The sequence below is a fragment of the Abramis brama genome (genome assembly GCF_963993115.1).
Source record: "Abramis brama genome assembly, chromosome: 12".
NCBI classification, from domain to species: domain Eukaryota; kingdom Metazoa; phylum Chordata; class Actinopteri; order Cypriniformes; family Leuciscidae; genus Abramis; species Abramis brama.
The window spans coordinates 16,149,340-16,162,359 of record NC_139974.1 but is presented as its reverse complement, the minus strand read 5'-3'; the positions used below and the strand labels follow the sequence as shown (position 1 = coordinate 16,162,359).

The 13,020-nt window shown below is 37.6% G+C and overlaps 1 protein-coding gene across 1 annotated transcript; it reads left to right on the top strand.

Annotated features, from left to right (window-relative positions):
- Nucleotides 1-203: 203 nt before the first annotated feature.
- On the top strand, nt 204-8,499 carry topaz1 (testis and ovary specific TOPAZ 1; the record flags this gene model as incomplete). Its single annotated transcript, XM_084130101.1, has 4 exons — nt 204-320; nt 4,633-4,768; nt 7,196-7,373; nt 8,267-8,499. The coding sequence occupies 4 exons, from the start codon at nt 204-206 to the stop codon at nt 8,475-8,477; spliced, it is 642 nt and encodes a 213-aa protein (XP_083986227.1). The 3' UTR covers nt 8,478-8,499.
- Between the last annotated feature and the right edge of the window lie 4,521 nt (nt 8,500-13,020).

Genomic DNA, 13,020 nt, shown 5'->3' with positions numbered 1-13,020 from the left:
ATCACAATACGCGCTTGTGAATTGCGTTTTACGTTTTATCGGTTTTACGTTTAAATAATTTATGTGCGTTTTATTTCTCTCCGAATTGACTGTTTGTGTGTGCCTGTAAGTCTACGAGCTGATAAGGAAATTCCCCGCGAGTAAATATTCAATCACTATGCTCTAAATTTAGGGGGCGCTTAACCATCATTCCACACTTTAACATGGTGAGCGGCGGTGAAGTGAGGCTACAGTACGAGGAAGCGCCGGCGTCTTTCAAATCCGTGGTGTGGGGACATTTCGGTTTTGCTGTTGAGTATAGTGCCGAGGAAGAAAAAACGGTAAACAATAAAAATAACTGTGTGCAAGCATTGTTTTACACGTGTAGCCTACTCAAACGGAAACACTTCCAACATGACTGCACATCTGCGGCGCCATCACCCAGCAATATCACTGTCTGAAGGCCCAAATATGTTTATTTGAAATGGTGAATTTAAAGGGGTCGCACACCGGACGCGCAGCGCCACGTCTTTTAAATTCGAACACATTATTCTCTATGAGTGTACGTAGCGCTACACACACCGTCGGCGCCTTTCGGCGCCCAGCAACGGCTCAGGACCGTGTTCAAAATCCTGCCACGCCACAGAGCGCCATCTACATAGTTTTACATTAAATGTACATTTATTTGTCTCAAATCGTCGTTAATGTATATACTGACTTCACTCTGTGCTGCAGTATAGGCTACATTTAGTTTTACATTCATTCACAGAAATCTCTGCTTGAATGAAAATTGCTGATGTTATCGGATTTTCAGGTGATATTGTCAAATCATTAAGTTAACGGGCGCTCTGAGGTAAAGTGTTCAGACTGCAGACTTAGCAACGATTGTATTTAATTGTACAGTACAATCATAACATAGTACAGGCATTATCTTAATTTCATAATGTCCTTAAACATAACAATATTGCTGGCCATAAACTGAGAAAGTGCGCGTCCGGTGTGCGATACCTCGAGTTGTCCTAGACTTACTCCCTTTATGTTTACTAACATGTAGGCCTATGTTTATTTTCAAAATTTAGGAATTTATGTGTTCCCCAGTTTGTACATGGGCTACCAGCAGCTGTGAGAGTGTTAATTGTATATTATACAATACACTAGGAACTAGTGGACTTTGCTTAGCTTTTAAGTAAAATAAAGGAGTATTGCAATAAATCTTTTTTTTATTTAACCTCTTACTGTTCCTATTGCCTAAGCACAGAATAACAAAAAAACACTCTTATGTGTCAAGCCATCAGAACCGAACCGAAAACCATGGTTAAAAAACCGAGGTATGTATTGAACCGTGGGCTAACTGTATTGTTGCATCCCTTATATATATATATATATATATATATATATATATATATATATATATATGTGTATATGTATGTACAGTGAGGAAAATAAGTATTTGAACACCCTGCTATTTTGCAAGTTCTCCCACTTAGAAATCATGGAGGGGTCTGAAATTGTCATCGTAGGTGCACGTCCACTGTGAGAGACATAATCTAAAAAAAAAAATCCGGAAATCACAATGTATGATTTTTTAACTATTTATTTGTATGATACAGCTGCAAATAAGTATTTGAAATCAATGTTAATATTTGGTACAGTAGCCTTTGTTTGCAATTACAGAGGTCAAACGTTTCCTGTAGTTTTTCACCAGGTTTGCACACACTGCAGGAGGGATTTTGGCCCACTCCTCCACACAGATCTTCTCTAGATCAGTCAGGTTTCTGGGCTGTCGCTGAGAAACACGGAGTTTGAGCTCCCTCCAAAGATTCTCTATTGGGTTTAGGTCTGGAGACTGGCTAGGCCACGCCAGAACCTTGATATGCTTCTTACAGAGCCACTCCTTGGTTATCCTGGCTGTGTGCTTCGGGTCATTGTCATGTTGGAAGACCCAGCCTCGACCCATCTTCAATGCTCTAACTGAGGGAAGGAGGTTGTTCCCCAAAATCTCGCAATACATGGCCCCGGTCATCCTCTCCTTAATACAGTGCAGTCGCCCTGTCCCATGTGCAGAAAAACACCCCCAAAGCATGATGCTACCACCCCCATGCTTCACAGTAGGGATGGTGTTCTTGGGATGGTACTCATCATTCTTCTTCCTCCAAACACGTTTAGTGGAATTATGACCAAAAAGTTCTATTTTGGTCTCATCTGACCACATGACTTTCTCCCATGACTCCTCTGGATCATCCAAATGGTCATTGACAAACTTAAGACGGGCCTTGACATGTGCTGGTTTAAGCAGGGGAACCTTCCGTGCCATGCATGATTTCAAACCATGACGTCTTAGTGTATTACCAACAGTAACCTTGGAAACGGTGGTCCCAGCTCTTTTCAGGTCATTGACCAGCTCCTCCCGTGTAGTTCTGGGCTGATTTCTCACCTTTCTTAGGATCATTGAGACCCCACGAGGTGAGATCTTGCATGGAGCCCCAGTCCGAGGGAGATTGACAGTCATGTTTAGCTTCTTCCATTTTCTAATGATTGCTCCAACAGTGGACCTTTTTTCACCAAGCTGCTTGGCAATTTCCCCGTAGCCCTTTCCAGCCTTGTGGAGGTGTACAATTTTGTCTCTAGTGTCTTTGGACAGCTCTTTGGTTTTGGCCATGTTAGTAGTTGGATTCTTACTGATTGCATGGGGTGGACAGGTGTCTTTATGCAGCTAACGAGGTGCATCTAATTTAGGATAATAAATGGAGTGGAGGTGGACATTTTAAAGGCAGACTAACAGGTCTTTGAGGGTCAGAATTCTAGCTGATATACAGGTGTTCAAATACTTATTTGCAGCTGTATCATACAAATAAATAGTTAAAAAATCATATATTGTGATTTCTGGATTTTCTTTTTTTAGATTATGTCTCTCACAGTGGACATGCACCTACGATGACAATTTCAGACCCCTCCATGATTTCCAAGTGAGAGAACTTGCAAAATAGCAGGGTGTTCAAATACTTATTTTCCTCACTGTATATATATAAAAATATAATGTTTTAAATAGTGTTAAAAAAAATAATAATAACGAAACGCAATATGTGGCGGCCGGTGTTGATTCTGTGGCGCACCGCCACAAATTAGTCTGTGTGGGAAACACTGACACACACACACACACACACACACACACACACATACATATACTGCCATTCAAAGGTTTGGGTTCAGTACGTTTTTTTTGTTTTTGTTTTGTTTTTCTTAATGTTTTTGAAAGCAGTCTCTTATGCTCACCAATGCTGCATTTAAATACAGTACAAATACTAATATTTTGAAATATTACAATTTAAAAACTCTTTCTATTTTTAATATATTTTAAAATGAAATGAAAGATGGCATTTTATTCAGGATTCTTTGAATAGAAAGTTCAAAAGAACAGTATTTATTAGGGGTGGGGGAAAATAGATACAGCATAGTGTTGCGATATTTTGCGTAGGGACATTTTATCATTGTATCGATGCCAGGTATAGATATTTTTAGGGCCTGTATTTTGGCTCCCGATTGAGTGATGAGCATAATTTTACCATTTAGCTCCCCCCTTATAATGCCATAAATAATAATAATTTGAAATATTTCTTTCAGACTGTAATTTCACAACTAGTGCGAGGAAATACTGCATTTCTCTCGCGCGCTCAGAGAGCTGTGTGTGAAGTAAGCGCATTCTTGCATGTGAACATGAAAGGGCCGCTAAATGAAGGCTAAATAAATGCCTTAATTCGAGACACAAATTCCGTCAAACTACATCTGCGCTACAAACCAGTTGTGCACTGCGATGCAACAAAACTTTGCTCGATTAGAATCAAAGAAAAAAAATAAGCTGTCTACATAATGCCATATCTGCACTTGCCAGTGCGCTCATTTATAATACAACGCTTTTGACAAGAAAGACAGCAGCAGTAGTCAATATGTCTAATGTTGTGAGAGGGTGAAGAAGGATACTTAAAACTGCTTAAAACTGGATACTTAAAAGGATAGCTCAAATGTTACATTACTGTTACTGGTTATACTCTTGAAATTAACTCAATTGTGTTTGTGTAGGCTATTTCACAACTAAAAGAACTCCATAGCGCCATCTAGTGTCCAAGTTGTACGCAGTTGATGACAAATTTATGTATCTTATGTATTAATGATTCAGCACATAATAACATTTCATAATTGAAAAGGAGTATAAAGTATAGTGTAATCCTTGACTTGTTCATTAGGGTGTTTGTAAGGTTGTTCTTTGTAAAACTGCTTAAAATATTGTAAAAACAAATGCATTGATTCTTGCTAATGAAAACGTTTCATATACTCTTTTTATGCAAGACTTATACAAGTAACAAGATTTTATTTTCAGAGAAATTAACTTAATCAGCAAGGACGCATTAAATGATGTATTTGTGTGTGTGAAGAGACATTCATTGTAGTTTAGTCTATTATGGTTAGGACTGCCAGTTGATTGTTCATTTAATTAATTTGATTAATAATATGCTGATTAATTAATTTAATTAAATGAAATGCATATATTAGTATTTTTCCTGACAATTAAACTTTTTCACATTTCCAGATGGTGTGCAGATAAATGACTACACTGAAATGTTCAGTGCTCATCTGCGCTTGTGTGTGATAAAGCAGACATTACCTGTTGCAGCAGATATTGTTGAGTTCATGCTAATACATGGTATGGTGCCTGAAACTCTTCAGCTACAGAACCTCATCCATAAACTGGGCAAGCAGAACAACTGGAGCCGTGCCAGGGCCCTTTTTAAACGTGAGTCAGATAACTCCTCAATGTTTCAAATTCAACCGAACTTAAAGCCCATGTTGCAGGTTAACCACCACTGTCGATTAATGGGTACATAAATCACTCAAGATATGTATATAATTTTTAAAATGTCTCAAAAATGGTCTTAATGACCAGTTTTTTACGTTTTTGGTATTAACTGTTTTTTTTTTACGCAATTCGGTGATGACGTCACGTTGGGGAGAAGTGGAGGAAAGGTAGCTTCAGCATAGTATTAGAACTATGGTGACTGACTGGGATGAGGAAGAGGTGGCAAGAGCCAACATGTATGATGGCCCGCAGCCGTATAATTTCGAACCTGCCAGACGTGAGAGGGTAAATGAGGAATTGCCAAGAACTGATGGCCGTCAAAGCCAATTAAATGCATGGTCCGAGGAGAATGAGTGGAGAGTTGGTGAAGTGTCCTGGTGATTTGCTATCATTTAGCAACGCAGCAATGAGCACTGGAGTTAGTCTACGAGCAGCAGTGCACAATAACGACACTTTTTTTTTTTTTTTTTATGTCAATGAATAGCACAGAGTGAAAAATCAACGTTTTCTTTATATCTAGTGGCAGTGATCATGACGTTAGTTCAGATAAGTACCGGTAACCTTTGTCATAGTGTCGTAGTACTGGTAAACTTTGTCTTTGTCATCTAGAAATAGAAGGCATCATGCTAGCTATATGGGCGTTTCTAAGCTTTTATCTCTTCCTCCGATGAAAATGTTGTTGCAAACGTAGCCGCCGCGTGTCTGTCGCTGTGTTTGGCAGGTGCTTGTGTGGGGGGTGCCGTTCCATGGAAACTGCGTTGGAAAGCTTGTGCTGTAGGGAAGTGAGTGCGTTTTGGTCGCTGGTCGAGGAGCTCACCCCGCGACCAGATGTGACGTGCCTCACTCAGCATCCAGCTGCTAGCTATCAGACCTTAGTTTCAGTAGTCATGTCAAAGCAATAACTAAATCAGCATACTATCATCTAAAAAATATTGCAAGAATTAGATGCTTTGTTTCCAGACAAGACTTAGAGAAACTTGTGCATGCTTTCATCACCAGCAGGGTGGATTATTGTAATGGACTCCTCACTGGCCTTCCCAAAAAGACCGTAAGACAGTTGCAGCTCATACAGAACGCTGCCGCCAGGATTCTGAGCAGAACCAGAAAATATGAACATATCACACCAGTCCTCAGGTCTTTACACTGGCTCCCAGTTAAATTTAGGATTGATTTTAAAGTATTATTACTGGTATATAAATCATTTAATGGCCTAGGACCTCAATACATTGCAGATATGCTCACTGAATATAAACCCAACAGATCACTCAGATCACTAGGATCATATCAGCTAGAAATACCAAGGGTTCACTCTAAGCATGGCGAGTCTGCTTTTAGCTATTATGCCAGCCGCAGCTGGAACCAGCTTCCAGAGGAGATCAGATGTGCTCCTACAGTAGTGACTTTCAAATCCAGACTCAAAACACATCTGTTTAGCTATGCATTTAATGAATGAGCACTGTGCCAATGTTCGTCCGACTGTTTGTACTGTACTGTATTTTATTTTTTATTTTTCTAAACTGTTTTAATTATTCTTATTTCTTTTTATTATTTTAATTTCTTCTATGTAAAGCACTTTGAATTGCCACTGTGTATGAAAAGTGCTATATAAATAAACTTGCCTTGCCTTGCCTTGCCTTGCCTATCTATGCTAACGTTATGCTATCTGGCTGTCTGCCTATCTCTCTCTATACTAGCCTATCTATCTATATCTATCTATCTGTCTGTCTATCTATATATCTAGTCTATCTATCTATATCTATGTATTTATCTATAATCTGCGCTATCTGAATACTCTCGTCTACTACTCGTCTCTCTAGTCACTCTCAATGCTCTCAAGGCGGGCTTTGGTAAATTCTCTCCCCAAGGTGACGTAATGCAATGCATTGTGGGGGAAAGGAGAATCGTTGCAAACCGCTGTAAGAGTACCTACTTTTTCGTATTATATTCCGTTTTGTGATACCCAACAACATAAAATACAATGGATAAGTTTAAATGTTTATTACCAACAAGCAAATTGCACAAATTCGTTGAAAAATTAACCCTGCAACACGGCCTTTAAGTTTTTAAAGGCCTCGATATACTCGCAGCGAAGTTTTTTTCCGTTCTTCGTTTAGGGGTAAAAAGTAGTTCAAAATACCTTTGCAGTGGTATACTGATAGCGATCATCCTAACCCATTTGTTTGATATGATGTCACACCAGTTAATTCTTCGATTTTGCTTGAAGTATATCGGGGCCTTAAAGATTCACTTGTTTGGGGGTCTAGCATTTGATGTTTAGAAGCCCACCCACTTTTAAATACCACAGTGCTTAGCATGTCACGGATGCACTGCATATCCTGTATAATGTTTGTTTATGTGTTCCAGGTGCTCGGTCAGCAGGGTTTTACACTGCAGTGGTGTGCGAAAGAGACAGTCTGTTTCTACCGTGTAGCCTCACTGAAATCGAGATGACGCTGGCCTTTGAGATGTTCATTACCTTTATTAATACCAACCTACTGGCCCCTGCTGGATCCTCCCAGTCACTTCTCATTACACTTAGACGGTATGTTTGTGTGTGTGTGTGAGAGAGATAGCAACATCTTAAAAGTTCAAAGGCAAAACTACAGATTTTTTTTGCTTTTAAGTAGGGTTGGTTATTGTTTGAGTTTTAGCAATTGCGATTCCGATTCTGCTTATCGATTCCCAGTTTCGATTCTAATAAGGTAAAAACAAATTAAGTCAAACATTTAGATATCAAGCATATATGAAGTGTCTTTTTGCTAAATATTTTTTTCGTACAAAATTTCTTAGCAGCCTACTGAACACTGTAGAACACAGAACACACAGGAACTTTTGCCTATAGTTTTAACAAAAATACCTCAGAGAAACAACTAGCCCAGCTAATATAAATTTCAAATATTATTAAAGACAAGTAAATAGTCAGTAATAAAATAAGAATAAATAAACATTAGCAATAGCACAAAAAAAAATTAACACTGTTTTTCAGGTAGGTCTAGTATTCAGGTACAGAAATTGAAATCAAATGTAAAATAACACTGCATAGTCTTTACTTTATAAATCAAAAATAGTTAAATACAAAAGTTATTCAAGAGCTTCAGATGTGTGTGCACAGAAAACAGCGCATGATTGCTGAATTGAGTTCTCTTTCACAAAACAGCGCATGATTGCTGAATTGAGTTCTCTTTCGCATAACAGCGCATGATTGCGGAATTGAGTTCTCTTTTGCGTCCTTCTGAATGGTTTAGAATAGAATTAAAACGTGCCCACATAAATCAATAAGCAGAATCTAAATTGTAATTTTATGCCAAGTATCTGATTCCTTGCCTAAAGTATCTGATTACAGAATTGGAATCGATTTTTGATTCCCAACCCCACTTGTAAGTGCTTGAATGTTGTTTGGTCATGATTTGTGAGTATGTAAGTTGTTTGGTTTAGGCATGCTGGTGTCAAGGATGTAACGGAGAGTGTGTACTTGGCGGCTGGTTGTCGTCTCCTCTCTGCGGCTCTCATACCAAACCCCAAATTGAGCATCCGCTACACAGCTGTCAATCAAAGCCAAGAGCAACTGTTTCAACTGGACCGTGGGTCTGCTCACAAATGGTTTTTACAGAATGAGCGGTGGGCACAAGAGATTTGGGCAAGCTAGCACACACACACATGCTTGTAAACAGTCCCAGATGTAACAAACGTCTCAAAGTCTGGTCAAAGGTTAATTCATGTTTCGGACCGTTGAAACAGACTTTTTGAAACTGGTTGCACAATTTTTTTGTGGTGGTTGTTTATATATTTTGTTGTTTAAAACGTTGTAAAACAAGACTGTTTTGTTTTGAGTAAAAAGAAAAAAAGTTTTCATAATATTTAGTTTCATGTTCTTAACAATTAAAAAAATCCTGAAACTTCCAATAAATCTAGAGATTTACATCTGAGGCTATAAACTCCTGTGGAAAAATAAATAAATAAATTGGCCCCAAATGTAAACAAATTTTCTAAAATAGTGTTGCATTTGTGAATATTTCCATTATTTTCTACTAAAGACTTGACGAGTTACTTTAACTGTTACCATTTGTCTTGCCAATTAGAAACTGTCAAATAAATTTGTGATTAGTGTAAATCATATGACCACGATAGCTCTGAAAGGCACTTGTGTGTTACAGTTTGGGCACAGTTTGTTCAGTTTAACTGAAACATTATTACAAATAAATTGAAAATTAATACAATACCGATCTAAAGTCAGTTGCTTTTTATAATAGTTTGCCCACATTTTTACATGCAGACAAATCAATGTTTATTTTGTTTTTCAAAATCTTAAATGAGAATACGTTGCTGTATTTGATGACCCTTGTGTGTCTGTGTGGACAAGTGGAACTTTTCTTTCTTTTTGCTGTCAATACTATATTTACAATAAAAATGAGTCATAAAAATGGGTGTCAAATATGTAAAGACAATAAATAGGAAAAATTTGTTGTGTGAAATCATGCTGGAAATTTCTTGAAAATGGAATGCAAATTCAGCTTCTTATTTGCTCATTCAGACTTGAAAATAACATTCATTTTTGAAGGAGTATGTCTTAAAATAATGGTTTGTAGCTTGGTAATAAGCATATATGTTTCTAAATTTACAGTAAAAAAGTTTTAAATTTAAGTAGTCTGCCAAAAAACTATAACATGATAGTGCACAAAATAAGATAAAACATTTTTTTAGCCATAATATGTTTTTAGATAAAATTTACACAATTTATATCTTAGGTAATGCAAATGCATTAACACATTATTAGGGCCCAAGCCCTGAAATGGCGAAGGCCCTATTGTTTCCGTAAGGATTATTTTTTTAGGGCCCAAGCCCTGAAAGGGCTGAAGCTGGTACCCGGGCGTGGCAGGGGGGCTCGACAGCGCCCCCTGGAATGGTGTCCGAAAACTTGGTCCATAAATCAAACACGCTTGCATGTAATAATATGAAACTCAGTACACATATAGATCTCATCAGGCCGAACAACTTTCGTGCTCTAAGTTTTACAAAAGCCCAACAGGAAGTCGGTTATTATACGTTGTTTGGAAAACGCATACAATGGAATGTGAAATACTCCTCCTAGGGAATTCATTCGATCGCCACCAAACTCGGTGTGAATGAAGTCATGACATTGAGGATGAATTCTTGCGAATGGATTTTTGATATCTCGAACGGTTTGCCCGTGGCGAGGAAACAAATTAATGGCGAATAATGGGACACAGGAAGTGTGTTATAACTTCTGCATACATTAACTGATCTTGATGAAACTTCAGCAGTGTGTTCGTGGTAAGAGGCCGATCACATGTATGTAACTATTGTGAGTCAAAGTTATAGCGCCACCAACTGGCAGCAGGAAGTGTGTCACTTTCTAAATGCTTTTGACAAAAGTGAGGGGGTTAATTTTATGTACAGTCACAAAAATCAGTACACATATTGGTCTCATCGAGCTGGACAATTTTATAATTTACAGTAATTAGCTCAGAGCAACAGGAAGTCAGATATTTTGGTTTGAATGTGGATTTCTTTGCAAAATCAGCCTCTGAATTTTTACCCACTCCTCTTAAGTGGTTTATTTTATTCCCACCAAACTTTTTCAACATGGTGAAAATACATTAAAGATTCTAAATTGTAAACAGTTAATAAATATCTCAAACGGTTTTGCTATGGCGAGGGATTAAAGTAATGTCAAAAAAGGAAACACTAAAAACCTCCTATCTTCTAAAAATGTAATTATACACCATTTGTTTCTATATAAAATTATACAAATATCAGAACTAAACCCATTTTATTCTTTTTTTTTTCAATTTAATAATTGTTTAAGTTTAAAAACATCCAGAATGTTTTTTTTAGTCCAAAAAATAAATAAATTATGTCATTCATAGTGCTATACTGCCCTCTTGTGTTCAAAGTCAGGTAGGCCTATTGTTTCTATATAAAAATATACTAGGTATGTGACGGTGAGGAATATTTTACCACCGGTTAATCAACGTGTGACACCGCTGGGGGCTTTTGAATTGCTAACTTAAAAACGAAAGTAAAATATGTTCGCCGCACTGACATGGATAATGGTGCAGAGCGAGCGTTTTCAATGAATTCCTATGGAAGTAGGAATGAACTAAAAAACGTTCGCTCTATATATACATTTATATATTTTTTTGTTATATATATATATATATATATATATATATATTTTTTTTTTTTTTTTTTTTTATTATTATTATTTATTTTTTTGTTACATTTATTTAATATTGTCAATTCAAAAATCGGAAGGATAAACAAATTGACAACTGCTGTAAAAAAAAGTCATTCATTTTAGCTCACTCTAAACAAATTTCTATTCAAAAGTAAGTACTCCACTCTTTTTTTCCACTCAAAACTGCAACAGGAACTGCAGGGGAAAGTAAATTCGAAGTTCATTTTCTAATATAGTCTATTTCTGTCTAGTTTTTGCTTCTTCTTTTTTAACTCCAAATCCTTGCACCAAACGCTGCGTTTACACTGGCACAAAAAAAATTCGATCTTTTACTCACATCTGACACAGATCGGAATTTGTTGCACACGTGTAAACACAAAAATCCACACGAGATCCAAATGTTGTTTTAAATCAGATGCATATCCGATATCTGGACATCCGACCTACGTTTATTCACAAAGATAGTTTTTTAATGTTGAGGCAGATGTGCTTGTATTTGCTGGCTCACAGCTTTTTATTGGGAACTTTATATGTATCTTTGTAAAGAAAATAAATTGTGTGAACAGAAATATTCAGGAGCTGGTTTTCAACCTCTGCCCATGACTTTTATAAATAAAACCGCTTCACTACTGAAAGATACATTATATTTCTCAGCAATGTGGTGATAACTTTGCTGTAATTAAAGTGCCCCTATTATGCTATTTTAAAGTTTCCTAATGTTGTTTTGGTCTCCTACAACAGGTTTATATGCATCAAAGGTTAAAAAAAAAAAAAACGTTTAATTTCCTCATAATATACATTTGCACATCACCTCGTTTTCAGTGATTCTCAAACGACTCGTCCGATGAATCAATCTCTCTAAATTCCGCCTTTTCGCAAGCTACTCTGCTCTGATTGGCCAGACAGCTAAGTCTGTTGTGATTTGTTTACGCATACAGCACGTCCAAAACAAAAACGCCCATTGCCATAACAACGTCAGCTGTCCTGAGGCTTCCTACACCGTAAACTAAAGACAGTAACAAACAATTACGTCGATTTTACCATATCAATGTCAGCGCGAGTCCGATGATGAAACACTGGAAGAGCTAGTTATTCAACCTGAACCTCCATCGCAAGCACAACCAACCAACCAAAATTTTGCAGGATGTTTTCATTCACTTAGAGCTATGTTACTCCTTACATGGAAGGTCATTTTCACAAATCCATAATAGGGGCCCTTTAAACCAACTGTTTCACTATTAGGTTTCTCTCTCTCTCTCTCTCTCTCTCTTTATTTCACTTCAGAATTCTAGATCTGAGCTGTATATAAAGGAAAATTATTTTCGGACTATATATCTGTTTCGTCAGATTTTGCGCAGCTGTTATCTTGTCCACGCTGGCAAATAATCATGACCACCCATCGTGAATTATATGAATAATTTTAATAACACGCCCATTCAAAACCAGGGTCTACCATGTGCATAGTAAAGCGATCACCGAAAATCATCTTGGGCGGGAATTAATGTAAACACAGATATTTTGTTTGTTTGAAATCTTTGCAATTTTATTAAAAATAAAAAACGAAAAAAATCACATGTAGGCTATATAACTTAGTATAAACCAAGCCATGAAGTCCAAGGAATTGTCTTTAGATCTCCGAGACAGGATTGTATCGAGGCACAGATCTGGGGAAGGGTACAGAAAAATATCTGCAGCATTTAAGGTCCCAATGAGCACAGCCTCCATCATCTGTAAATGGAAGAAGTTTGGAACCACCAGGACGCTTCCTAAAGCTGGCCGCCCGGCCAAACTGAACGACTGAGGGAGAAGGGCCTTAGTCAGGGAGGTGACCAAGAACCTGATGGTGACTCTGACAGAGCTCCAGCATTTCTCTGTGGAGAGAGGATAACCTTCCAGAAGAACAACCATCTCTGCAGCACAGGCCTTAGGCCTTAGGCCTGTATAGGAGAGTGGCCAGACGGAAACCACTCCTCAGTAAAAGGCTAATGAC